The 25,808-nt window shown below is 36.9% G+C and overlaps 1 protein-coding gene across 2 annotated transcripts in view; it reads right to left on the reverse strand.

The window, feature by feature from the left end:
- Nucleotides 1-25,808, reverse strand: part of trim3a (tripartite motif containing 3a) — a 29,666-nt gene that overhangs the window by 3,434 nt on the left and 424 nt on the right. Inside the window, exons 1-11 of one of the 2 annotated variants that reach the window (XM_056271969.1) lie at nucleotides 25,485-25,661; nucleotides 11,552-11,725; nucleotides 9,284-9,524; nucleotides 8,337-8,488; nucleotides 8,036-8,216; nucleotides 7,551-7,898; nucleotides 6,287-6,677; nucleotides 4,823-4,926; nucleotides 3,670-3,837; nucleotides 168-336; nucleotides 8-67 (exon numbers count right to left, since the gene is read on the reverse strand). In XM_056271969.1, the coding sequence (XP_056127944.1) occupies nucleotides 8-67; nucleotides 168-336; nucleotides 3,670-3,837; nucleotides 4,823-4,926; nucleotides 6,287-6,677; nucleotides 7,551-7,898; nucleotides 8,036-8,216; nucleotides 8,337-8,488; nucleotides 9,284-9,524; nucleotides 11,552-11,697 (1,960 nt within the window). In that variant the 5' untranslated portion in view covers nucleotides 11,698-11,725; nucleotides 25,485-25,661. Of the gene's footprint in view, nucleotides 1-7; nucleotides 68-167; nucleotides 337-3,669; nucleotides 3,838-4,822; nucleotides 4,927-6,286; nucleotides 6,678-7,550; nucleotides 7,899-8,035; nucleotides 8,217-8,336; nucleotides 8,489-9,283; nucleotides 9,525-11,551; nucleotides 11,726-25,484; nucleotides 25,662-25,808 lie in introns of those variants that run through there. The other variant, XM_056271970.1, reaches the window with a different exon arrangement.

Consider the following 25,808-nt stretch of genomic DNA (forward strand, 5'->3'; position numbering starts at 1 on the left):
TACGCACTGAAGGCAGGGCCAGATTTACTCTGCTTTGGCTCAGTTGGGGTATTCGGAGTACTTTTATCTGCAGAGAAACAGAAAGATTAAAACATGATCTGGCCATGAATTAAATGCTCAAGACCAGTGCAGTAGCACAAGAACCTTGACAAAATAAGAGACATCACCTGCAAATTGCCTCTCTGATGTTCCTTTGGCACCAAATTTGGTCACCAGTTTGCCGTTGGATTGGAAAATGAAGACACAGCAGGCCTTGTTGTCTGCTGTGATAATATGACCATTCTTATCCACAGCCACTCCTTTAGGACCCATCAGCCGACCTGCCCCGATTTTATTCTGCCAGAAAGCCAAGTAAAACACATTAGCACTTGATTAGCAACTCATTCATCAAATTACTGTGGTGGACATTTATAGAGTACCACAAGCAACATAAATTGTTGAATAAAAATAAAAAAGTTAGTTAATAATAATACTTTATTATATCTTAATTAGAGATTTATGATAGTTTTAAAGGATTTTTAGAATGAAATTTATCATTTAACTGACCATAGATGGTCTTCGGGGTCTATTGGACCCAAAATGACTTTTGCTCAAATTAAAAAAAATGTTCTCTTTGTCCAAATGGTTTGAAACTTTCTACGGCTCTCAACACTTTCTAGATCTACAAAAAAAAAAAAAAAATGTAATGATATCTGTTTTTATGTTGGCGTGACAAAAATAGTCACACTCGTGGTCTTCGGGGTCTATTGGACCCCGCAATCAAAATAGACAAAATAACATCATCAAAATCAGAAACAACGTAGAACACATGGACAGAAATGACAGAAATAAAGTGGCACACTTCCAACAATGCAAAAAACATACACAATCACACACACATAACACACACACACACACACACACACACACACACACACACACACACACACACACACAGGAATACATTTGTAAGGCTATAAAAAGTCTTATAATTTGTCAAATAAAATCATACAAAATTAAGAACCACCACAAAAATAAATTGGTGACACTGTACACATAAAAATAAAATGTACACACACACACACAACAACAACAGTGAAGTGCCAAACCTGCTCCAACCCTGTCTGCAGAAGTCATGCGGTTTACCATGCATAGTGTTTTTTCAGTACAAAAAATGCTAAATTGACAAAAATTATTTTATTTTTGTTATAATTGTGATTTTATAATATTTCGATATGAATCCAACTGAATCCAACTTTAGAAATTATATCTTTCAGTAATTCAAATAGCAAATAGTATATAATGGAGCTCTATAGCCATCTAGTGGTTAAAGTGATTTATTACAAATTTTAACCTGTATTTTCCAAAAAATGGGCAAAAATCTTACATTAAACCTTGTAAAATTATCCTTGGTATCCCCAGGAATGAAAGTTAGAAATCTGGGTCTTTTATAAAGTTTATTTAACATAAACTGCTGTTTTTTTGTAAAACTCCTATTTAATTAAATATTTATTTATTTATAGAAATTTAAAAAAAATCATAAATTCTCCAAAAACTGCACAAATGTTGAGTAAAAACATTAATAAACAGAGTAAAATTATATTTGTTAAAAAAAAAATATATTGTTCGGTTACAAAATTAAATGTTGTTGTCTGGGGTCCAATAGACCCCGAAGACCACGAGTGTGACTTTATTTTGAAGACCATCAGTGGGTTAATAATTTTTCTATTTAATCATATGCTTATTCTTGTCACTTTAGATTTTCCCCATAATCACATATGTTAAAGAAGGTCCTATTATGCCCCTTTACGAAGTCTTGTTGTTTTTGTGGTGTACTAGAATATACTTTCATGCTTGATTATTGAAAAAACGCTTTATTTTTCACATATTTTACATTATTACAGCACCTCTCTCCCCAGTCTGGCTCAAACACGCCAATTTTGATGAAGCCCCTCCTTGCAAAATATGAAATGTGCTGTGATTGGTTAGCTGGCCCAGTGTGTTGTGATTGGCACTGCTTAGCGCATGTTCAAGAAATGTCCCGCCCCTCCATAACTGCGAGTTCTGCTCTAGTGTAAATGTTACGGATGGCGTCAATTTCAAACCAATTTGAGCGCGATTCAGACCCTGACAATGTTAACAAACAAGAGTAATAAAAACAGTAATCGATCACAAAACCATGGCTAATTTTCCTAAGGAGCAGTGAACAGTCTTACAAAAACAAGTGCTTACAAAACGCATCCCTGAAGTGTCAGCAGAGATTGTGTCAACTAGACTCTCCCCTGTGAAGGCCTCATTTACACAACAGCCATCGGCACTGATCCTCAACAAACCCGTCTCCACACCGGCGTGACTCCGATCTTCAACCAGATGGAATTGGATAATATTCTGATTGCTCCAATCCAATCTGACTTCTGACCTATATGCTGCCTGAATCATAATCATACACTGTCCGTTCATTTGTCAGAGGAGAACTGCCCCCCGACTGAGCCTGGGTTCTCCCAAGTTTTTTTTTTTTCTCCATTCTGCCACCTGATCCTGATCTTGCCACTGTCACGTTTTTCCACCTTTGTTGCCAATGGCTTAGCTTGCTTAGTTGGTGACATTAAAATTAACATTTAATTTAATATAATATTCAATAATAATATTGATCTGCCTGCATTGATACTATTATACAAGAACTGAACTGAGCTGGATGATGACATCACGGTTTACTCCAGAGCGGCTATATATATATATATATATATATATATATATATATATGAACTAAATTAATAACTTTTTTTAAAACAAAAATTACTGAACTTAAGTTGGACTGTGACGCTATTTTCTTCTGGAAACAAACTTTTTTGCATTATTTTCCTGTTATCCCTGTAAAGCTGCTTTGAAACAATCTGTATTGTAAAAAGCGCTATATAAATAAATGTGACTTGACTTGATTTGACAAACGCAACAGAAATCAAGCTGTTCTCCATAAAATGTGTAGCACACAGATACACGATGGGGTTATAATGTTCAGGAACAGAGTTTAAAATAAGTTAACCACTCTAAACAAATGAGCTTTGGACACAAAACTGTGTCTCTTTGACACAACACTGTCTTCTCTAGCGCAGCTCAACCACGCCTCGTCCCCTTTTTGCGTATTATTTAAATGAGTAACATTGCGACTTCATAAGATCCAGGAAAAATCACATTGTAGTCCAAACGAGTCGTTCATTGTAGTTCTTGGAAAGTGAATTCTGTTAAATAAAATATCTCCCTTTGGAGTGGACGTTGAGCTTTGTAACCTTGCAGATCTTTTTTCTCAAACAGCAACATCACACACTAACTAAAGTTTAAAAAGTGGAAAAGCATAATAGGACCCCTTTAATGAGGAGGGCATGTCTAGAATGTGTGTAAAATACATGGGTTTTTTGGTATTGTACGTTTTTAATGTTCAAAAACTATGATGAACGAAATCACAGTTTATATTTTATTTTATTGTTAAATTATATGAAATTTTAAAATCCAAAAATGTATTTTCTATCATTTCTAGAATAATGTTTTATTTTATAATTTCAAAAAGTTATTAATGAATTACAGTATTTTATTATAATTTTAATGCATTTTATGTTTAATGTATTTAATGCTTTTCTATATTAATAATTTTTTAACAATTAAAACTGCAATCATAAAAGAAATGCAACTTACCTTAAACTTGCCGTCTGGGGAGAAGATGTTGAGCCATCTGTTGTCATAGTCGGCCACAATAATGTCGCCATTCATGTCAACTGCAACACCAGTGGGGCGCTGGAGCTGGCCAGGGGAGCGACCTCTGACCCCGAACTTCAATTTGAATTGACCCTCATTGGAGAACACCTATATGATTACAGAATACACCAAAGGTGATTTCGGCTACACAGTCCACATTTATTCATATATTTACTAGTTAAAGGATTAGTTCACTTTCAAATCAAAATTTCCTGATAATTTACTCACCCCCATGTCATCCAAGATGTCCATGTCTTTCTTTCTTCAGTCGAAAAGAAATGAAGGTTTTTGAGGAAAACATCCCAGGATTTTTCTCCATATAATGGACTTCAATGGCAACCAACGGTTTGAAGGTCCAAATGTGAGTCTCAATGCAGCTTCAAAGGCTCGACACGATCCCAGCCGAGAAATAAGGGTCTTATCTAGAGGGTCATTTTCTAAAAAAAAAAAAAAAATTATATACTTTTTAACCACAAATGCCCGTCTTGTACCATCTCTGAGATGCGCCTCGCATTACGTCATTACGTTGGAAAGGTCACGCGTGACATCGTTAAACATCCAGGATATGCACACGTAAGGACCATTTTAAACAATAAACTGACACAAATACATATAAATTTGTGTCATTCAACATACAATAACTTTGAACGGTCCTCCTACTCCAAACTTGTAAACACTGGGTCGGTACTTCCGACTACGTCCGAGTGACCTTTCCAACGTGATGACGAAATCAACATGGCGCATCTCAGAGATAGTACAAGACGGGCATTTGTGGTTAAAAAATATATAATTTGTTTTATTCTTAGAAAATGACCGATTGTTTCGCTAGATAAGACCCTTATTTCTAGGCTGGGATAGACACGGAGCCTTTGAAGCTGCATTGAGACTGACATTTGAACCTTCAAACCGTTGGTTGCCAATGAACTCCATTATATGGAGAAAAATCCTGGAATGTCTTTTTCAATTTCTTTTCGACTGAAGAAAAAAAGACATGGACATCTTAAATGACATGGGGGTGAGTAAGTTATCAGGAAATTTTTATTTGAAAGTGACCTACTCCTTTAAAGGTGTCCGACAGGCTGCTTAGTGTTACCTGTATGCACTGGTTGTTGCTGTCGGCTACTACGATTCGTCCGTTGCTGGTGGTAGAGATGCCCTGCAGGTTGGAGAACTCCCCCCGCTCTCGCCCCCGCGTCCCTGTCACATCAAATAAGAGCTGAGCTGACACATTCTGACGCAGGCCAACAATAAAGCACAATGCAGAAATGACCTTTTCATCTTAAAGGACAACTCCGGTGCAAAATGAACCTCGGGTGTAATAACACATTGGTACAGACAAAATTGTTCCCTGAGATTTGTTTTCATGATAATCGAATGTAAAGAGTTTTATCTCTAAAAACAGTTAAGCTTATAACGCTAGTATATTGGGCATCGAGTAAGCAAAAAGAGATCGCTAGTTAATACCATTAACAAGGCTCAAATTAGCCCCACACTCACACGGCAGCGTAATGAGTGTCCTTACATGCAAACCGAAGCATCGATAACTTTGTACGTGTATAGACAGTTTAATAAGAAGATACTTTACACAGACAGTACAGTTAGCGCATACAGACAGCAGCCATCTTCCGGTGAAAACAGGAAAACAGCCTCGATCAGTCAAACCACGAACACGGTGATACGTGAGCTGAACTGTGACTTGGAATCTCATATGGTCCGTTGTTTCCGGAAGAAAGCACTGAGCGCATAAGAGAAGCACTGAACGCAACAGAGAAAATAAAAAAATAAATATAATTTATCTTATCTTCAATATCTACACGTACTGTTCGCTCACCTTCGTGGTTCGATTGATCGAGGCTGCTTTCCAAGATGGCTGCTGTCTGTATGCGCTAACTGTACTGTCTGTGTAAAGTATCTTCTTATTAAACTGTCTATACACTTACAAAGTTCTCAATGCTTCGATTTGCATGTAAGGACACTCATTATGCTGCCGTGTGAGTGTGGGGCTAATTTGAGCCTTGTTAATGGTATTAACTAGCGATCTCTTTTTGCTTACTCGATGCCCAATATACTAGCGTTATAAGCTTAACTGTTTTTAGAGATAAAACTCTTTATATTCGATTATCATGAAAACAAATCTCAGGGAACGATTTAGTCTGTACCAATGTGTTATTACACCCGAGGTTCATTTTGCGCCGGAGTTGTCCTTTAACAGATTAACTTTTTCCTTTACCATGTCCCTTTAGGGGCTCCGTAGATTTACAGTGCAAGTATTTTTCGTTCGTAACAATTTGCTAAGCAATTCCTGTGAAATTGAAAATTCCATGACTTTTAAGATTATATACATTTCCATGGCTGAAATCTCATTTAGTACAAAATAAATAAAAAAATTCCCAATTTGAAATATATTTAGTTTAAACCTTCACATACCAAAATGTATTACAAACTGTACTTTTAAAGTATATTTACCATCTGAAATGTATCTTAAATATGTATTATTGGATTTCAGAATACAATCTGATGTAAAGATGTCAAATAAAACACCCTATTCTTAACTCACCCACTCTAAAGATGAGTTCATCCTCTATGGGATTCTCCTTCTTCTTCGTCGTACTGTACATACTTGAAGGTCTGCGCACCGCCTTCTGGCGCACATGTCCTCCAGCCCCTCCACCTGCTCCGGGAGACTTCACGCGCCTCTTCACGTCGTCGGGCGACTGCGGGGCGTCGCAGAGTTTAATGGCTCGCAGGCGAAAGGGGCTGCCCCTCACAGGCTGCCCGTAGAGCAGGACGGAGAAGGAGAACTCGCCCTCTGAGCGGAGTGTGTAGCCGATCTCGTAGGTGCCGTTCTTGTTGTCTGTTATGTCTGTTTGGGTGACGGTTGCATCTGGACCGCAGATCTGAGCCCTCAGTGCAGCATTTCCAGTCTTTACTAGCTCACCGTCTTTGTCCTAGGGAAGGCAGTTGAAGACTTATGCTACGAAGTACGACCTACAGCATGTATTAGGACTTTCCCTCTGAAACAACATGTGGTTTGAGCTTTGCTCATTTTATTAGATCAAACCTACAACAACATGCATTTTCTGTAAAGCTGCTTTGAAACAATATGTATTTAAATTTGAACTGAACTGATTTAATTTTGGCAGATATTAGAGATTAGACATTAATAATATTTTAATAAAATATACATCATTCTTTTAATTGCGAAAATAATTATAATTGATATATGTATATATAAAGTAATTTACATATTTTATTTTTTGAATTTATTGTTAAATTATTATTTCAAATATTATATTGAGATATTATGATTTATTAATTTCATAAAGATATCTTATTTTTTAATAATATTTAAATAATAAACAATTTGTCAATAATAAATAAATAATTATTTAATACATTTAAAATAAATTATAATTTTTTTTTTTTACAATAAATAAACTCTTAAATGAAATAAAAAAGCATTACTTTATAACGATTACTTAATTTTTTAGTTTATATTTTAATTTCTTGTAATGTTATTGTTTGTATTTCCATCATTCATTTTAAATGTATTATAATATTGTTTAATTCATTATCGATTATTTATGTATCAGACAGAACTTTTATCACTGCAATTCTAATTAAGACTAATTACATAAGTGTCTTATTCACAAATGAAATATATTACAACACTGACTGATTTATGAATCTATCACAATGTAATACAGACTTGAACAATGGAGCAGTGTAAATTATATTGGACACAACAGCAGACCCGCTTGGTTTTTCAAGTTACAGAATGCTTATAAATAGAACTCAAACACAAGATTGACGCTACTAACCTTTGTGGTCACTGTAACAGTGGTGTTTTGCCCGACAACAGCATGTCTGAGACCCTCTCCAGTAGCCACGCTGGTGTGGCCCACAGCGCTGGTGGTGAGCAGGACTCCCAGGTTCTGTATGGAGCGACGCAGCCCCTCTGTCTCCACCTGACAGTCCAGGTGTCCGTTCTCATGGGGCTGCTCAGGGAAAGCGTGGCGGGCGAGAACGCCCATCCGCTCTCCCATCTGCTTCTGCACCAGGAGCACCTCAGTGGGGCTGCCGTGGTTCAGTGCCTGCTCTGTGAAGCTGCAATTGCTCTGGATGTTCTCCTTCCCTTGCAGTAATGCAGTGAGTTGGGTCTGCAGCACCTGCAGCAACAATCCATATAATTACAATTATTCATTCACATAATAGCATATGGGTTTGAAATTATGTGAGGGTGAGTAAATAATGGCAGAATTAAAACTTTTGGGTGAACTATGCTTTTGAGGAGTAAGCTTTTCACCTTCTGCTTGGTGCTGCAGATGTTCTCCAGGTCAGTGATGAGGGCAGTCTTGCGCTGGGTCAGTGCTTTCTCTAGTTCCTCGAATGTATTGCTGATCTCGCTCACTGCCTCATTCTTCCTGTCTGTGAGCTGCCTGGAGATCTCATTTACCAGCTCTATAGCTACAGTCAGCTGAGGAAGCCTGCAGATGCAGAATGAGGACAATGTTCAGCCTAACTTTCCATAAGGAGGTCATAGTGTGACTATATTGTATAAAGAACGGGTTAACGGCGAGCTTAATATTATTTCTGGCTGCGTGAACCTGTTGCGAATTGCATCCAGCTGGTTCTTCAGCGCGCCTTTGTGCTGCTCCAGAACATCCCGCAGTGGAACGGTCACATGTTCTCTGTGCTCTCCCTCTGTGCACTCCAAACACATGGCCGTTTCACAAGACTCGCAGTAAAACTCCATGACCTGCAGAGGGCGGCAAAAACTCATTGAAATGCTGAAGACTGATGGGAAAAGACTGAAATAAAAAATAAATTATATAAATATTAGCTGAAATAAAATAAAATATAAATATCAGATTATAAAGCTTACATTTAAAAAACTTTGCAAATTTGAATTAGAAATATTGCATTGACACCTATCTGAAATAAATAGGTTTAAGTTGAAGTACTAAAATGACTAAAACTAAAATAAAATGTAATTACACTTAAATAGAAATATATATTTAAAACAATAAAAATTACAAAAGCACATATAACAAAATTATTCAATTTAAACTAAAATTAAAAAGAAAACTGAAAATATCAAAATGGTACATAGATTAAAACAACTTACAGAAATAAATAAAATGCATCTATTGTTGGTATAATAATTAAATGATTAATAATTAAATATAATAATTTAATTTGGTAAAATAAAGCTGAAATAATAATAATAATAATACTATATATATATAAAATGAAAAATTCTAATTAATATTTTAAAATTCAAATTATTAATACATTCTATAACAGTATATAAATAATACCAAAATAGCACTTCTAGTAAATAAGAATTAGGTTGATGTAATCATAAGGACATAACTACAAATTATAATAATTACAACTTAAAGGCTGCAAATGTCCCAATACTTGTACCATCTACTTGTTCAAATGTATATATTTTTCCTATCAGCAGCGAAGTATGTGCATTTAGTTCATAGTAGGAGGCCACTGCACTACTCCCATCTGTACTGGCCTGTCAGTATGTGTGGGTGCTTACCTTGCCCTCGTGGTTGGGGCAGGACAGGGGTGGGGCATATGTAGCAGCACCGGCTGAGTCCAGCCCACTGGAGGCCTCGGGACGGGTGCAGTCCTGCTCCCTCTGCAACACCTCCATCAGATTAGTTATGAAGAAATTGTTCTGCAGTGCAGCAACACCCTTTTCTGGCAGGATGGAGGTCTGTCTGCACACTGGGCAGGACAGGGTCAAGGACTGAGGGGGGATGTAGTTCTGGAGGCATCTGTGATGAAAACACAGTGCAAGACATAAAAGCAAGCTGTAAAGATTTCCCTCCACATCACGTGGATTGTAGAAGAAGATATAACCCAAGACGTGATTAATAGTGGTCTGTATTTTTTCAGTCTCATTAAATCTCGGTAGTAAATATTTTGACAGGATGATAGAAAATAAGAGTAGTTAAGAGTCATGTGAGGACATATGATCCGTTTATACAATCTGAGGCTCACATTCCAGGCCAGTGACGGCAGAGGGAATTTGGTCATCTCTGTCTTTGCTTTACAGGGCGGTTTCTAAACATGATGTCATACGACAGCCATTCTAAACCAAAATCCAGCATCTGGGTCATTGCTCTCTTACAATTCTGGAAGCCCAGGAAGAGCATTAAGTCAAACTGTACATGTTCACTGGCACTGTGGATCTGAGTGGGGTATTTCAATTCATTCTCTATAGGAGCTGAGCGGCAGACCTGTCCTGCACAGAGAAGTGTGCGGTTTACAACAGAGTGGCGGGAGTGTTGAAATCTTGGGAAATCTTAAACTTTATGCAAATGAGTGGTGAAAAACAATGGGCGGCAGCCAATCACTGTGAGGTGAAGGCAGTGCATGTCTTTCACAACTATTTAAAGTTTGCCTAAATTAGATTGTTAAATAATTTACTATATTAAATTCAATAATAAACTTAATTTTAAATGCAGTTTGCAAGCTTTCAAAGTTGCTATATACTGTGGCAGGATTAACAAAAGTATTAAATTGACGTTGAATGTGTACTTTGGCAATTCAGAAATAAAGTTTGTTTAATATTTTAGTACTGCTTTTAAATTTAATAAATATTATTTTGTAAAATTTTCAATGTGGCTAGACTGTTGTGGGACTTAAAAAAAATATTATGACATGTATATGTGTACTTGGACAATCCAGAAATAATCATTTAAAAAAGTTATTATTATTATTTAAAGCTGCAGTCCGTGACTTTTGGTGCTCTAGCGGTTAATAAACAGAACTGCATGCGTCTTGCGGAAGAACATTGTAGCCGGAGCTACTTCTCTCTGTTTATATCTATGACGAGTCAAGCGGGTACTGTGGTACGACCCGAACCAGTCTAAAATAGTATGAATATAAACACTTATTATAGGTGTACCGTAGTGATTCAGGATAAGACAAAAACACTGTTTGGAAAATGGATTCATAATGTATTTGTTTATTATATACATTTTGTAAATATTGAACACAAAAAAGTTAAAGACTGCAGCTTTAATTGAACTGTGGTAGTTTTTTTTTTTTTTATGTGTAATAAATTGATACTCTGGCAATTCAGAAATCAAGTTTGTTTTTAATGCAATCTCATTTTATTCAAATGTAATAAATATGATATTATTTTATAAAATGTTCAGTGTGGCTAGGCTATGGCAGAATTAAAAAGTGTATTAAATTGACATTGTATGTATCCTCCATCAATTGGGAAATTATGTTTATTTTTTTTTTTTATGTATTTAAGAAAAATTCTTGTATAATTTTAAATATAGCTACAGAACTTAAAAACTTAAACTTAAAGACTTAAAAACGGTATCTGGATGGAGCCTCATTCAACAGAACTATCCAAATGATCCGATTCACTAAAATGAATAAAATTCCCAAACGTTTCATAAGAGAGAGAGAGAGTGGACAGCAAGCATGTTTCATTATTACCTCAGTTTGCTCGGCTATAATACAATATTACAACAACAAAAAATTAAGATGTACCTCGCAATTTGCCGGAGAATTTATTTGTGATGCTACTAAAAATGCAGTTAATTTAGTGTGTTTTTTGTTTTGTTTTGTTTTAAAGTAGTTACGTACTACCCAACACTGGATCATCTTGAAGACAACTAGATTGCTGTGATTTTACAGACACACCCCCAAACCCACCAGTAATGAGCGCATTTCTTCCACACAAGTGAACACAGACAGTCTCGGGCATTTTCTGAAAGTCGCATTCAGGCTATTCGATCATTCATCCACGAGGCACTTTTATTGTGATGTGTCAGTTTACCTCTCGCAGAAGGTATGCAGGCAGGGCAGGACTTTGGGGTTGTGGTAGTGCTCCAGGCAGATGCTGCACACCAGGAACTGCTTGTCTATTTGACGCACCACCGGGCTGGTGCTGCCGCTTTCCCGCTTAGCCATCGTGAGAGGCATTCAAATGAAGAGACAGAGGCCTCTCAGACTATAAGAGAGAGAGAGAGAGAGAGAGAGAGAGAGAGAGAGAGAGAGAGAGAGAGAGAGAGAGAGAGAGAGAGAGAGAGAGAGAGAGAGAGAGAGAGAGAGAAAGAGAACGTTAATCTTTGAATACAGCTGTAGATATGCATATTTCATCTCTACAATCCCATGTTTATGCAAAGATCTTGCATAATCTCAAACTGTCATTTCATGCAAAATCACACAATAAAGGTTTTTATGCATGACAAGGTTTTAAGGTAGTACAATTAAACATGATCTGGAATAAAATCACACCTAAATACAATGAAATAATATTTCCGCACTTTTTGCAATTTTACAAAAGAACAAAAACATTTATTTAATTGATTAAAAATGTTGCACAGTACATGTAACACATTCTAGTAATATTTACATTGATTTTGGATCTCATATTTTATCTAAAATATGCCCTCCAGTATTTAAAATATAATCATGCATTATGATGTAGTTTCATATTTTCTAAGTGTTAAAATCTGGGACCAGAACTAGGGGGAAACAAAATAACAGGCAATTTGAAAAGTTCCTACACCAGTTTATACACTTGGGTCAGAATTTTTTTTGTGTGTCATTGTTACTTTTATTTAGCAATGACTAATTAAAAAGATAAAAATTATAAATACTGTTATTTTAAACTTTACTATTCATCAAAGAATCCCCCCAAAAACCATGGTTTCCATGAAAATATTAAGTAGGCCCTACAACTGTTTTCAACATTGATAATATGAAATGTTTCTTAAGCCCCAAATCTGCATATAAGAATTAAACTTTTCCATCACAGGAATAAATAGAAAATATAGAAAACAGTTACCGGTATTGTAAATTGTAATAATTTTTCACAATATTACTGTTTTTACTGTATTTTTGTATACAAAATAAGCAGCCTTGGTGAGCATAAGAGACTTCTTTCAAAAACATTAAAAAAATCTTACCGACCCCAAACTGAATGATGGTATGTATAATAAGAAAATCTGTTAGTTTTAATAAAAACCAATCCCTAGGACATAAAAGTGTCCATAGGAATGAACAGATTGACGTGTCTGAAAGCAGGAGCTTTGGCCATCAGCTATATCCATGACACACATCCATGTGAACATCTGTCTGCTCAGATAGAAAACAGATTAACCCTGTTCTCTACAACATGTTCTTGTTCAGAATAAATGAATGTGAACAACAGAGCAGCAGTTTATCATTCACAAACAAATGTGAAATACCATGATACCCAAAACATAACAGCCTTTTTTGTTATTGACAGTCATATGTCTGTATGTCTGTGTTTTTGTAAGCAAATGGTATTGTTTGTTGTTTCAGCATCCATGTGCTTCCTCGTCTGCCGTGATTTTCCACCTCTGACCCACGTCTGATTCCCTGTTGTTGGTTTTAGGATTAGAGTGCCTCGTTTTTACTCATGTCAAATCAAGTAAGGCCTGTACCCTGTAGCTAACATTAGTGCAGTGTGATGAATGAACACACCAGCAGCTGTAAGACAGGGAAACTGCAGACTCATCCCTCACATCCTGGGATTAGAAACTTCCCAGTTCCATCATGACTAACCTGTAACGTCAAGACGTTCTGTGCTTCTTGTGTAATCTTTCATTTCCAGCTTGTGGAAAAGCAGCAAACTGCGGTGCCCCGGAGCTGCGGCAATATTCTGTTCTCTTTATGCTCCCTAAAGTGGTTTTTCAGACTTTAATAAAAAACACGCACGCACACACACACACACATACATTTGAAATATTATCTATCTGAGCACCGCACCTTTCATTTCGGTCTCATCGCAGGAGGAAGGAAAAAAAGGAAGTCTCTAAAAGGCACTTCCTAAAAATCCTCCCAGTTCCTTCCTCCGTTCACACAGAGAGAGAGAGAGACAAAGAGAGAGCGAGAAAGATCAACTAGTCATTGCTAGCCACTGGGATAAATATAAAGACGAGAAAGATTTCCAAAATATTACAGCAGAGACAAAACCCTGGTGAAATTTTGTTAACAATAAATTATGCCCGCTGATATTTCAGTTGAAAACTTCTGCTTTTTGTTTTAGCACCAAATTCACAAAAAAAAAAAATTATGCATGGCCAAAAAATGATCCAGACACCTGAAACGACACATTAAAAAGCCATAAATATTTTTGACAACACAATTGGTATGATGCTCTCAATCCTTTGATCATCATTTGATTAATTATGGGGCCATTCACAAATAACACATTTTTGCTTTTAAAAACGTGAGACGCAGCCCTCAGGAATGATTTTTTTTTTTTAAAAGCTCACAAGGGTCTCGAGACACACTTTTGAGATGTGATGCAATAATGAAAAGAACATAAATAGCTAAACAGCAGAATAGAAAGGTACAATTGAATGCAAAATCACGTTCTGTGCAAACAGCCTTTAATTCTGTTATGATCAATAGAAAATGTACACAAATGTCACTTTTCAATAGGGATGTAAAAAGGTCTGAAATTATTTGTGATTTATTTGATTCATTCAGACAGTTCACTCATGCACTGCATTGTTTGCAGCGGTTTCTTACATCGAAATATAGGCCTACTTTTTAAGACAGCTCTTTCTTGCGCGTGCAGCTTGTGAGTGACAATATTATTATTATAATTATTATATTCATAATCCATAACAGTATTCTATAACACAACAACGAAAAGAGTACCACAATATGGGGACAGTTATGCTCTGGGAAAGCATGGCGCTGGGTTCAATTCCTATGTCACTTATAAACGAATACCTTGAATGCAATGAGTCGCTTTGGAAAAAAGTGAAACACTAGAAATGCTCTTGCTTTTCAATAAAAGGTTTTGTGATTAAGGCTCCATCTATAATGATTTGACAATAGGCAATACTTGAAATAACAACAATTAAGACAGAATGAGTGACAACAGAAGTGAAACCAAAAATATTCCTCCGGATTGATTGTCAGAACTAATAGTCAGGGAGAGACTCTGTACAACAGGTAAAATCCAAGAAAACAGCAAAACAGCAGATTTAGAGAAACAGATCAATTTCACAATTCGATTCGATTCCGATAACGATTCAAATCGGTTTCGATATTGATTCATTTGGATATCAGGTACAGTACATGTCAATTTTTCTGAAGAAAAAATAAATCTCTTAAATCTCAAAACCCTGTCATACTTACAAGTGGTGTATAACACGACAGCTTTTAATAATAATAAAGTTATAATATAATATAATGGCTGTCATAAACAAACTTGTTTTCATGATGGATTTATTAAATAATACATTAAATATTGGAGAATAGGTTGAGTAAAAATATAATGAATATGCAATATAGTGCATATCTACTAGCAAAATGCCCCTCTCTATAGTTCATTTCTCTAGCTGTCGAGCTATCGTCACTGAATGGCTTTGACGTATTTTTTGCAAGCTGTTTTATTGATTAAAATCGAGAAATTGCTTTTTTTTACCCAACCCTGGACAGTTTGCTAATACTGTATAATATAATTTAATGATAGCAAATATGATGCACAAAAATAGCTGAAATACCATGTGCAACTGTTTAGTAAATTCACCCCACCGTTAATTCCCATGTATACACACACAAAACACTAGAAAGATTATCCATGGTCATGAAAAACACACCAGACAGAGCTGTGGATTTTCTCAAGCAGACCTCATTGTTTGGTTTCCTGAACGCTCTAGCCAAGCCCAGTAACCAAGAAACCCCAGCGCTGCCCCCCTCGCTGTCCCGCCCCACCCCCTACATCATAAGCCCTGAATGAGAGCAGCTGAACGCTGACATCACAGCTGCCCTTCCCTCCTTCTTTGACCGCTTCTCGCTGTCTCTCCCTCTCTCTTTATGCTCTCGAGATTATTATGCTTACTCTAAAGCCCAGTAGAAATTTTAAAAGCCTTTAGCTGTAGCATTTCAGAGTCTGTGTCTGTCATTACAGCCATTTCCTCTGGGCAGACTTGAGAAAAAGTGCCATTATTGAACTGTAAACATGTTACTTTTTGTACCTTATGGTCACTGAGATATTAGCCTTGTGAAAGTTAGTCCCAGTCTCACCATGTTTCAACATGAGGATGGGTAGATGATGACAACATTTGTCGTAACTAGCATTTACTGGAGATAAGACCAGACCAAAGTCAATCACAATTCATCAGAAGTCCAAACCACTGATCGTGTAAAATGCAATATTAAAGGTACACTATGTAACTTTTGGCCCTCTAGCAGTTAAAACAAAACTGCATGCATTTTGCGGAAGAACATTGTTTTGGTTGTGCTTCGACTGTGCGTGACTGCATGTGCAGATGAATATGGTTATCGTACTGCTCATTAAGAGTTTATAACTAGACTTAAGAGATATAACCAGTTTAGATGGAAAGGATCTCAAGCTGACTAGCTGAAGACGTTACTGTAGATATACCCCTACATACTTCTTTGAAACTAAATCCCAGACCCAGCACAGCACTACAACAACCATAATGAAATGACCCTTCACAAAAAGGGGCTTTCGCACCGGAGGAACCTTTTCATAGTTCCTAGAACTATTGGCGGCAGTACCCGGATGTTGGCGTGTTCGCACCGCTGAAACTAGGAGCGATTTTAGTTCTAGGAACTCTTTTGGAGGAAGTAATTTAGCTCCTACTTCAGAGTAGGGTCTAAACCAGCACTATAGGAACTATCCTTGACGTTAGTGTATGGGGATTGGCCGAACGCACGCGAAACACCAGCACCCGCCATTTTTAAAAAAGCTTTGTAACTACACAGATTATATTTACTCCAGAAACTAACTCTAAGAACATGGGAACATGGAAAACAGTGATAGATGGGCCTCTTAACCTTTACGCTGAGGAGAAAATCCAACGCAACTTTGAGGGGACCAAGCTAAACATGATCATTTATTTATGCTCAGCTAGCAACACTGGACATCAACCACACGGCATACGCTGATAACTTTTCATATACTATCTACTTTCTATGTATAACAGTTCTATCTAATAACGTGTTAGACAGATCGTAAACTAATGAACACGGAGAATGCAAGCACTGTTTGTTTGCTCAGGCTCTGGTGTTCTCAGCGCCGTCAAAATAAAAGTCACAACAACGAGCGCGGCTTACGTCACTTCAGAGTTCCTATGGCGGTGCGAATGCAACCAGAAAACGTTCCTGGAGGAACCATTAGTTGTCGCGGAACCACTCCGGTGGTTAGTTCCTAGAAATAAGTTACTAGAAATATCCGTTGTGAAAGCCCCTATAGATAATGCTTTACAATGAACTCTGTTAGATAGATACATATGGCAATCTATTATCTGTTCACAAAAATACCTTACTTACCTGTTGAGTAGTAAAAACCACCATCTATGCATCACTTTTACAACATTTCAAATTCCTCAGTTCTCCAAAAGCCAAGCCAATGGAAGAAGGATTGATGATGAATTGACTCTTTAAATTTTTAACAAAACAAAAGTTACACAGCGTACCTTTAAGTACATAAGTTAATAATGTTGCTATGTGAAATATAACCTTGTGTCAAAAAGCCATATTATGCGATACTCTCGTCTAATCCTTCTCACACTGTGTTAATAGCTTAATGACCCCCCACAGCCAAAATCACCATGAACAGTCTGGATCAGATACTCTGAAAACACTCTGTGTGCATATTCACACCCTCACTAATCCAGAGTTTAGTGTGAATTTCCACAATAAATTTGATATTATTAATATTAATCCCTAGCTCATTTAGCCAATCTAAAGTAGTTATATTATGCTATAGTAGTCATAAGATTATTCGATTAATTAAGAGAAAATCGATTGGAAAAAAATCGTTGACCCAGCTAGGCAATGAATTCATTTCTGTTTCATGTGGCCTTGGCTGCATTATAGGCTCGTTTTTTCTTATTCTAAATGTGTAAGTTTGCGTAAGTTTTAACATGAAACATTTCAATTATATTCTGTTGAAGTGAATGAAATGACTTGAAAAAAGATTCGTTCATTTTGCTGAACAAGACTCAAAGATCGGCCCATCACTATTTCACACAGAATGTCAAAACTGTGATAAAAAGAAATTGAGGAATCTTTAATGAATAGAAAAATTCTAAATAACATTTTTTTTTTTCTTTTGTAACATTATAAATGTCTTTACTGTCACTTTTGATATAATGTAATGCAACCTTGCTAAATAAAAGTAGGCTATAATTTCTTTCAAAACAAAATCTTACTGACCCCAAACCTTTGAACGGTAGTGTACATACTGAATATCAAATATATCCTGGCTTTACAGTGGCAGAGAGAGTTCATATAGAACACACAGTAAACTAAACCTTTACCTCAAACTACACAAATATGTCTTTAGATGTCCCAGATACCTGCAGAATAATGAGGACCAACAAAACGAATATTGCAAGTACAGCTCTAGAGTACCTTCTACAGCAGACAGTACTGACCTCACCATACAGTGATTTATGATTTCCTGCTGAATGAATCTCATAGTGTGCATTCTGTAAGCATACATATTCAACAGCAGCTACAATGTGTAGTCATTGTGAAATACTCATCATTTCAAAGTGGCTATGTGGCTTAAAAACTAAATAAAATAAAATATAGGTTTTGTACAATCTCCATGCTAATAATGAAAATAATTTCTATTACAGAATAAAGGTGGATATATGCCTAAACTGAATATCATGGTTGTATTAGGCATTAGGTTTTAAGGGCCTTTCTTAATGCCCAATTCTAAGATCTTTTCTCAGCAGGGATGGCGTTTAATCGGATTGTAACGCTGACTTACATTCCACAAAAAAAAAAAAAACAGTCTGGGTCTAATCTGCTTGGGACAGAGACCGCCACCTATATACAGTAAATAATAGAGTGTCCGTTTAGGGCAATAGAGATAGTCCAAGACTGCATTATTTCCATAAATTTCACTTTCTTGCAATTAGTCAACATTAGCGAAGCCGCTCAGCAAGACAGCATGCGACTCTTTCCATTACCGTCTAATTGAAGGATATTGCACGCAGCGGGCAATAAGCAATTTACCGCAGGACTGCAGAAAACAATTACAAAAGACCCTCGACACCAGGTCGTAAGAGTGTGCTTTCAGGACAGATATCCTCGTGTTCAGACTTTTAAGAAACCTATGACATCTAAAGACCCAAAAGGAAGCAGTTACTGGATTTATTCCATATAACTGGGTTGATTTTGCATGCTGAGAGTTGCATAAGCGGCATTTAGTGTAGTGTCTGGGGGGATGCCATGAGTCACAGAGCACTAGCAGAAGTGATGCATCCATGGTTCTTTATCCTTATATGTCTGGTTTGAACTGCAGACGTGGGCCGGATAGTTACTTCCTGACACTGTTTGTACATCCATGAATAATGAACAAATTCAAACATCTTTTAACATGGCTTGCAGACGCTGACTATGGATTTGTATCGCATGATATTTCACAGTTGGACTATGAGCAATGATCTTGCATAGTTTTATTGTTCTCTCTGTATAAATCTGTAAGATCAAAGTTCAAGGCCTAGTTTTTAACATTTGAGAGTGTAATTCCACTGCTTAAAGGGATAGCTGAACAATTGAAAAGATTTTATGTCCTTATGGAGAACGTTTAAAGAATCTTTTCACAGCTTTCTTCCATACACAACAGTTCACAGCGTCCATGTCTGTCAAGCTTAAAAAAGGGCACCGCATAAAAGTGGTCCATGTGACTCATGTACTACATGTCAAGTCTTCTATCTAAAGCCATATGATAACTCAAGAACTGCATCATTGAGTTGAACACAAGAATTGCATAAGTCCCGCATTTGAAAATCAATCATTCTGATTGTTGATCCAGTTCACATATTGAGCTGAAAAAAAGAGTCAGTGAGTTCATGAACCAGACAAGGGCTGCATAGATCACTGAAAATATTGGCAGCAAACGGTGTTTACGATCTACTTAAGCTTACAATTCTTCTTAAAAAACCCATCCCAGTCTGATTCATCAATGAATCGTTCAGGCTGATTGATTTGTGACCTGAATCAACAGTTCAATGAAAAGAACCAATTCAAATAAATGATTCATTCACAAATCTGACTAATCCAGCTTGAGTTCAACTCACAGACTCACAGATTCAGTTAAAACACTTTAATTGTGTTTTTTTGGTCGGATTGAAAGACAGCCTGAGCCAATATGATCTGTCATGTACGCAAAAGAGCTGTGTGAAGATTCTTCAAAACTATATTTTTGTGACATGAGTAAATAGTGACTAAACTAAGAGTATTTACTTGTCACATTGATCAAGAAAGAATAGAGAAAGCTGGTGTGAAAGCAAATTCATTCAATTGCAAGAGTGTAAGAGGTAACACAATCCATTTCTAATCAGTGTCACATAAACACTGAGTGGCTTTTTCTGACAATGATGATGTGTCAGCACATCATACAGCTCTTTTGGTTTCACCATCAGATGAACTAACAATCATGGACCATAGGGGAAACAGAGGAGGTTGATATCATCAACTATGATCCATCCACACACAACCAAGGGTGGATCTCATCACAAACGAGACAGTTCATGAATGTCTTATCACAGCTGATCCTGAATAACCAAACAGTGCTGTTATGAGGCATGAGGACATGGCTGTCCTGCTGCTGTCCATTGAGAGATGAATGGCTCCTGACTGTTCAGCCTAATGAAAGCCTTGTCTGCTGTGCCACACAGCTCCATGTGTCTATAAAACCAGATGGATGAATCTGTCCATTACTTCCTATCAGTTACTCCATATCATTTACCCAAGGATTATTCAATGCCACATTGACTCATTAGTACACTGTAGCAGACAGAAGGATGAAAACGAAGCCATTTGTCTTTATGACATAAGATGCTGAGGCAAAGGCAAATTGCTGCAGAACAAGTTAAGCCACATTTTCCAAAGCAGTCATTCGTCACACTATGTAAACTTGTGTTACTGTCCACCAGCAGTGTGGTGTGGTCATCTGGACACTCTCAGTGCATTGCAGTAGTCTGGCATGATGAAATTAAAATAATGGTCTGATAATTTTCCATTTATTTATTATTAACTTTATTTATTTACTTATCTTCCATTAAATATGGTATTGTGTGATACAATAATTAGGATAAATTAATTTTTTTTACTGACATTTACACTTTTCAACTAAGTTGGTTATTTGTAATAGGATGCATGATGCATTAAATATGATATAATTTGAATTAATTTAATTGTTACTGATATTTACACTTTTCAACTAAATTTATTATGCATTTTTTATTTTTTTTATTTGAACAAATTACTTTGTTAACATAACAGTTCTTAAGTGACTACATTAAGAAGTAAACAGAAGGTCAAAATAAATTTGCAACTATTCAGATCACAAATTAAATGTGCATAAATATTAAAGTCATGCATAGTGAAAATATATTAGATTTTTTTAACATAGGCTATATTTTGTTGTCCAGTGATTATTTAGTTTAGCCTGGGAAAACCCAGACAACTTCCGGCAAATTTAGATTTGCTCTGAAAGTTAGTCTGGCAAAGAGCTCATTCAAACCCATTTCCAATCCGTCGAAATCGAGGCACCAATCAGAAACATTGGGGCGGGCTTTACACGATGACGACAGCGCTGGGATTTTGAAGCAGATTTTGTAGCCTACATTACAAAGATGGATGCCGCTGTCGAACATCACTCGTTCGAATCGTTTTAAGCGATTTGAAGTTTTCTTTTTGTTAAAAACCGAGCAAAGAACAACACTCTGAGATTCTCCGCCGCTCTGCATACGTCATCTTCTTCATCGCTCTGATTGGGTTCTATCCGCGACGTCCGTTGGTGACGCCCCTCTGGAAATGATTTGTCTATGACGCTTTGCCAGACCATAACTCAGTTACAACTGAGATTGGTCTGGTTTTAACCAGGCTATATTTAGTTCTTATTCAGACCAAAAATAGAAATGAAACTAAGGAAAAATCAGTCAGATCAGACGAATACCAGTCAATCTGAAAACTATTTTATTTTGCCTGCGAAAAAAAACATTAAATGTCTGTTTACTTTGACTGTATGGTAAGATGAAGGGAGAGAAACAAAGAAAGAGAAAAGAAAGAAGAAGAGAGACAAATCCAATAAAATCAATCTCACACTACCTAGACAAATCTAGTCAGCATGATTGGATTCATTGCGATGCATGAGTGCACTTGTGTATCTGTCTGTGTAACAAGTTAAATTCTGCACACACGCACACACACACACACACACACACACACACGCACACACAGAGAAATACACAAACTGCACATTTCTACAAGGTCAAAATATTCCAGACCAGCAGGCGCCGCCCAGTCCCGTCAACTCGATGGCAGAATGCGGAGTAAACTGTCACTCATACAAAGACATGATTCTCACATTGATTCACCTGGAACGGGCTGCTGTCCATCTGTGTGCTTTGCTTAACATCAACCTGACAGCATCTGTCCAGCAAAAGCAAGGCCAACACCAGCCTTTACCAAACCCTGTACAGACACTAAACATGACATGACAAGCTTCTCCACAGCTATGCATCTGGTCGGATAAACAGCGATGGTGCCTTTTATTTCGTTGCAATTATAACGATCAACGGCAGTAACATGTTATCTTCATCACATATGGGGTTTAACTAAGTCTAGTTATAGTGTAGCATCTCACTATCCAACTGGCTCAGGATTCGCCAGCACTTATAAAGCAAACAACAAAAGGTCACTGGATGTGCATTAACATCCTACTCAGAAAGCAGATTCTCGTGATGGTACTGCAGGAAATCATTTCTACATGTCAGTGAAAATGCAGATAGATAATGCATTATCTGTAGCTGGGTAAAAATGCTGATGTAAAGACTACATTTTCATCCTTCTTCTCAAACTGATAAAGACAGGAACAGCTGAGCATTTACTGTGCCAAAGCAGGCAACAGCTGTTCTATTGAGCAGACGGGCTGGTAAAACTTTCTCACGACTACTGATTCTACTTCATTTACCAGAACCCCACTTTATACAGTAGTTGTTTCTGGTTGCAAAAGAGGGTACAACAAACCAGTGTAATGTCAGGGTTTTGGAAGTCTCGACTCTCCGTGTAGTTTTACATTAAACAGCTCCTTGGAAACTGGAATCACACTTTCTAACTAGTTTAAGGTATCTGAAATTTGTGAATCAGGAATCAAAGTGTTTCAATTTGCCATTCCCTCTCATAATTATATCATTGAGGCATATCCATTTATTGTCACACTTGTCTGACGACTGTGTAGTGAACAACAAGTCTTTCAGTATATGGACTACAAATCAATGTGATTGACTAGAGAAAGCATTAAAGGTGCTATATGTATTTTTTAGCGGCCTCTATCGGTGATATTTCAGATTGCAACCAATTTTTACAAGAGCGCTCGTGCTCTTGAGCGTGCTCGAACACAAGAGCGAGCACTCAAGGTACCGGCCACACGGAGACTTTCAACACACCGGAGAAAGCATCACACAACATGCTGGAAACTCATGTAAACTCCCACTGCAACGTTACAATAATAGGCTACTTTTATCAGCTTGACGTTGAACTAATGCTCCATGCTCATACCATGATAACGTTACATTGACTGCATTTAGCTGACATGTGGTGTTAGCATAAGGCATTTCACTAACTATTCGTGTATCTTTCACAATTAGGCAGCAATGTCAATATAGGTGAATGTATAATATGATAACGAAAATGGTTTGTGAACTAGACTAAACAATTTCAGTGTAAAAGTAAGATCGTAGGAAGTAACATTACTGTACTGAATGTGTCTGGAAATGTGTATTATAAACAATATGATAGTAGTGGGATGAGTGACGTTAGACAGTAGATCTAGTACATAAAATAAAAGTTACATCCTAAAGCACCCACTTTTTGATATCCTGGAACAGTCTTTTGTATTCATTTCATGTCTCGTGTATGTTGTAGTTTACCTTGCTATTTCATTACAGTTAACCATTATTTATTTCAGCATATCTGAAAACTTGTAATTTATCACAATAAAAATAGCGGAGGACTCTCCATAATTCAAACGCTCTGCCGATGTTGATCCGTGTTTTCGTCCTAAGTCGATCCGATTGACGTTTGGCCTGACGAGCTTCAGCAGATACATTTTTGTTTTGTTTTTTATATTTATGTGGAGTTTGTGTTGGAGTCTGTGTTGTGCTGGAGGCAGGTCGTTTTTTGGGTGTTATCAGACTCCATGTCGTCAGCTGCAGTGCCATTGCATAGACTATATAAAAAGGAGAGAGGCTCGGGAGCGTGCGTGCACGTCACATCCGATGGATTTCGCTGAAAATCCGACCCGGAGACCTCACATAGAAATAGGAATACTGGCCTTCAGAGGAAATAGCAAAACCCGACAAGTGGATCATTGTAATGAGTGATTACAACCCCTTCACACACAGGCAATAAAAAAAGGATTCATTTTAGAAGAAAAGTTAGGCTACATATAGCACCTTTAAATATCATTTTAATTGCTGCATGCATTAACAGAACATGGCAACCTGTGCAGCATTATTATACCGCCTTTGTCACCAACAAACCTGTCCATTTTAAAACAAACCCACTTATGTCTTGAACTTCTTTCAGACCAAACGAAATATATTAACGTCTTTAACTCATATTAATAAACTGCAAATATAGTAAATTAACTGATGCATGGAATGGAACACTAAAAGGGCTTAAATATTGCCCACTTCTCTAGTGAAATTCATGTCATGAGCAATTGTGTATGATGGAGGAAATTGCAAAAAAAAAAACAATACACAAAACTTAAGCCATTAAGACAGACTGTTGAGGGAACACAAATGCTGCAGAGACGAGGGCCATTTACATGTACAGTAAGACTTCACCTGATTTATCAGTAAACTGTACTAAAGACTAGAAATAGGTTAGGCTACACCAAATGGAAAAATTATGTTACAATTTCCCTTGCGGAAACATTCAACTTTGTCCTAATGCACTTGTGTCAACAATATTATTATTATTATGACTACGAATAAAATAAGCAAAATGCATCATGTGTTTTTATTGTTGTCCAGTGATTATTTAGTTCCCATTGTGTAAGAATAATAATTATAATAACAATAATAATAATTAAAAACAAGTTTCAGATTTACAATTGTTATGGGGCACTTAAAACATTCCAAATAATCTGAATTAGTCATAGAAAAAAACTATATTGTCAATCTCTACTAAAGACATGCAGTGTGATTTATTATGCATCACGCAAGTCATATACAGCACCTAATTTGGATGATTCATCAGAAGGCCTTTATAAACTTTACGAAAGATGTAACGTTAGGCTACTTTCTTGAGAGAGAAGATGCCTACAGGAGTGATCACAGCCTAAAGACACTAATAGCTATAAAAGGTGCTAATAATATGTGATGGGATGACATTCATTCTACATGCACAAAACAATGGAATATGAAAACAACCAATTACTGTACAACTCGTTGACCTAAAGCACAGCCCCATGACATAAAGGGTAATCTACATCCTGCAGATATTTTAAGACTTCCTCACAATCCTCGGAGATGGTGGACGTTGAAACACTTAACATTTACAAAGAACGGGCTGATTTCAGCAGTCACGCCAAAGAGATGCGTGTCTCCACTCCAGTACATAATCAATGAATTATTCAGCATGTATCAACGCATTCACCGCAGTGACAAAATGAGTCTAATTTGGGAAGAGGCGACGGTAAAAAAAACTAGTACACTCACGTGAAATTTGGACCGGATTTAGAGAGGAGTCAGCATGAAAAACAGGAGAAAGCGTTTTTCATTGTCAATGTCCGATAAATAATCCGTTTTTAACGATTTTTATCAAAAACTGCAGTCCTTTTCTCCGAATGGGAGTCGGTAAGGAGGGGACAGTGAACTGAGATTGTGGGCGTGTGCGAATGCAAAAGATGTTCGCTCATTGGCCAGCATTAGAATGGGAGGAGCTATGATAGCCAATAAGAGTTAGTATTTTGGAATATGTAATTATTTAAAATGCATACATATGAAAAGGAGTGATTCACTGGTGGTGGGGCTTTTGGTTCA

Source organism: Rhinichthys klamathensis, unplaced genomic scaffold, assembly GCF_029890125.1.
Source record: "Rhinichthys klamathensis goyatoka isolate OS25496 unplaced genomic scaffold, OSU_Roscu_1.1 h1tg000329l_1, whole genome shotgun sequence".
NCBI lineage: Eukaryota > Metazoa > Chordata > Actinopteri > Cypriniformes > Leuciscidae > Rhinichthys > Rhinichthys klamathensis.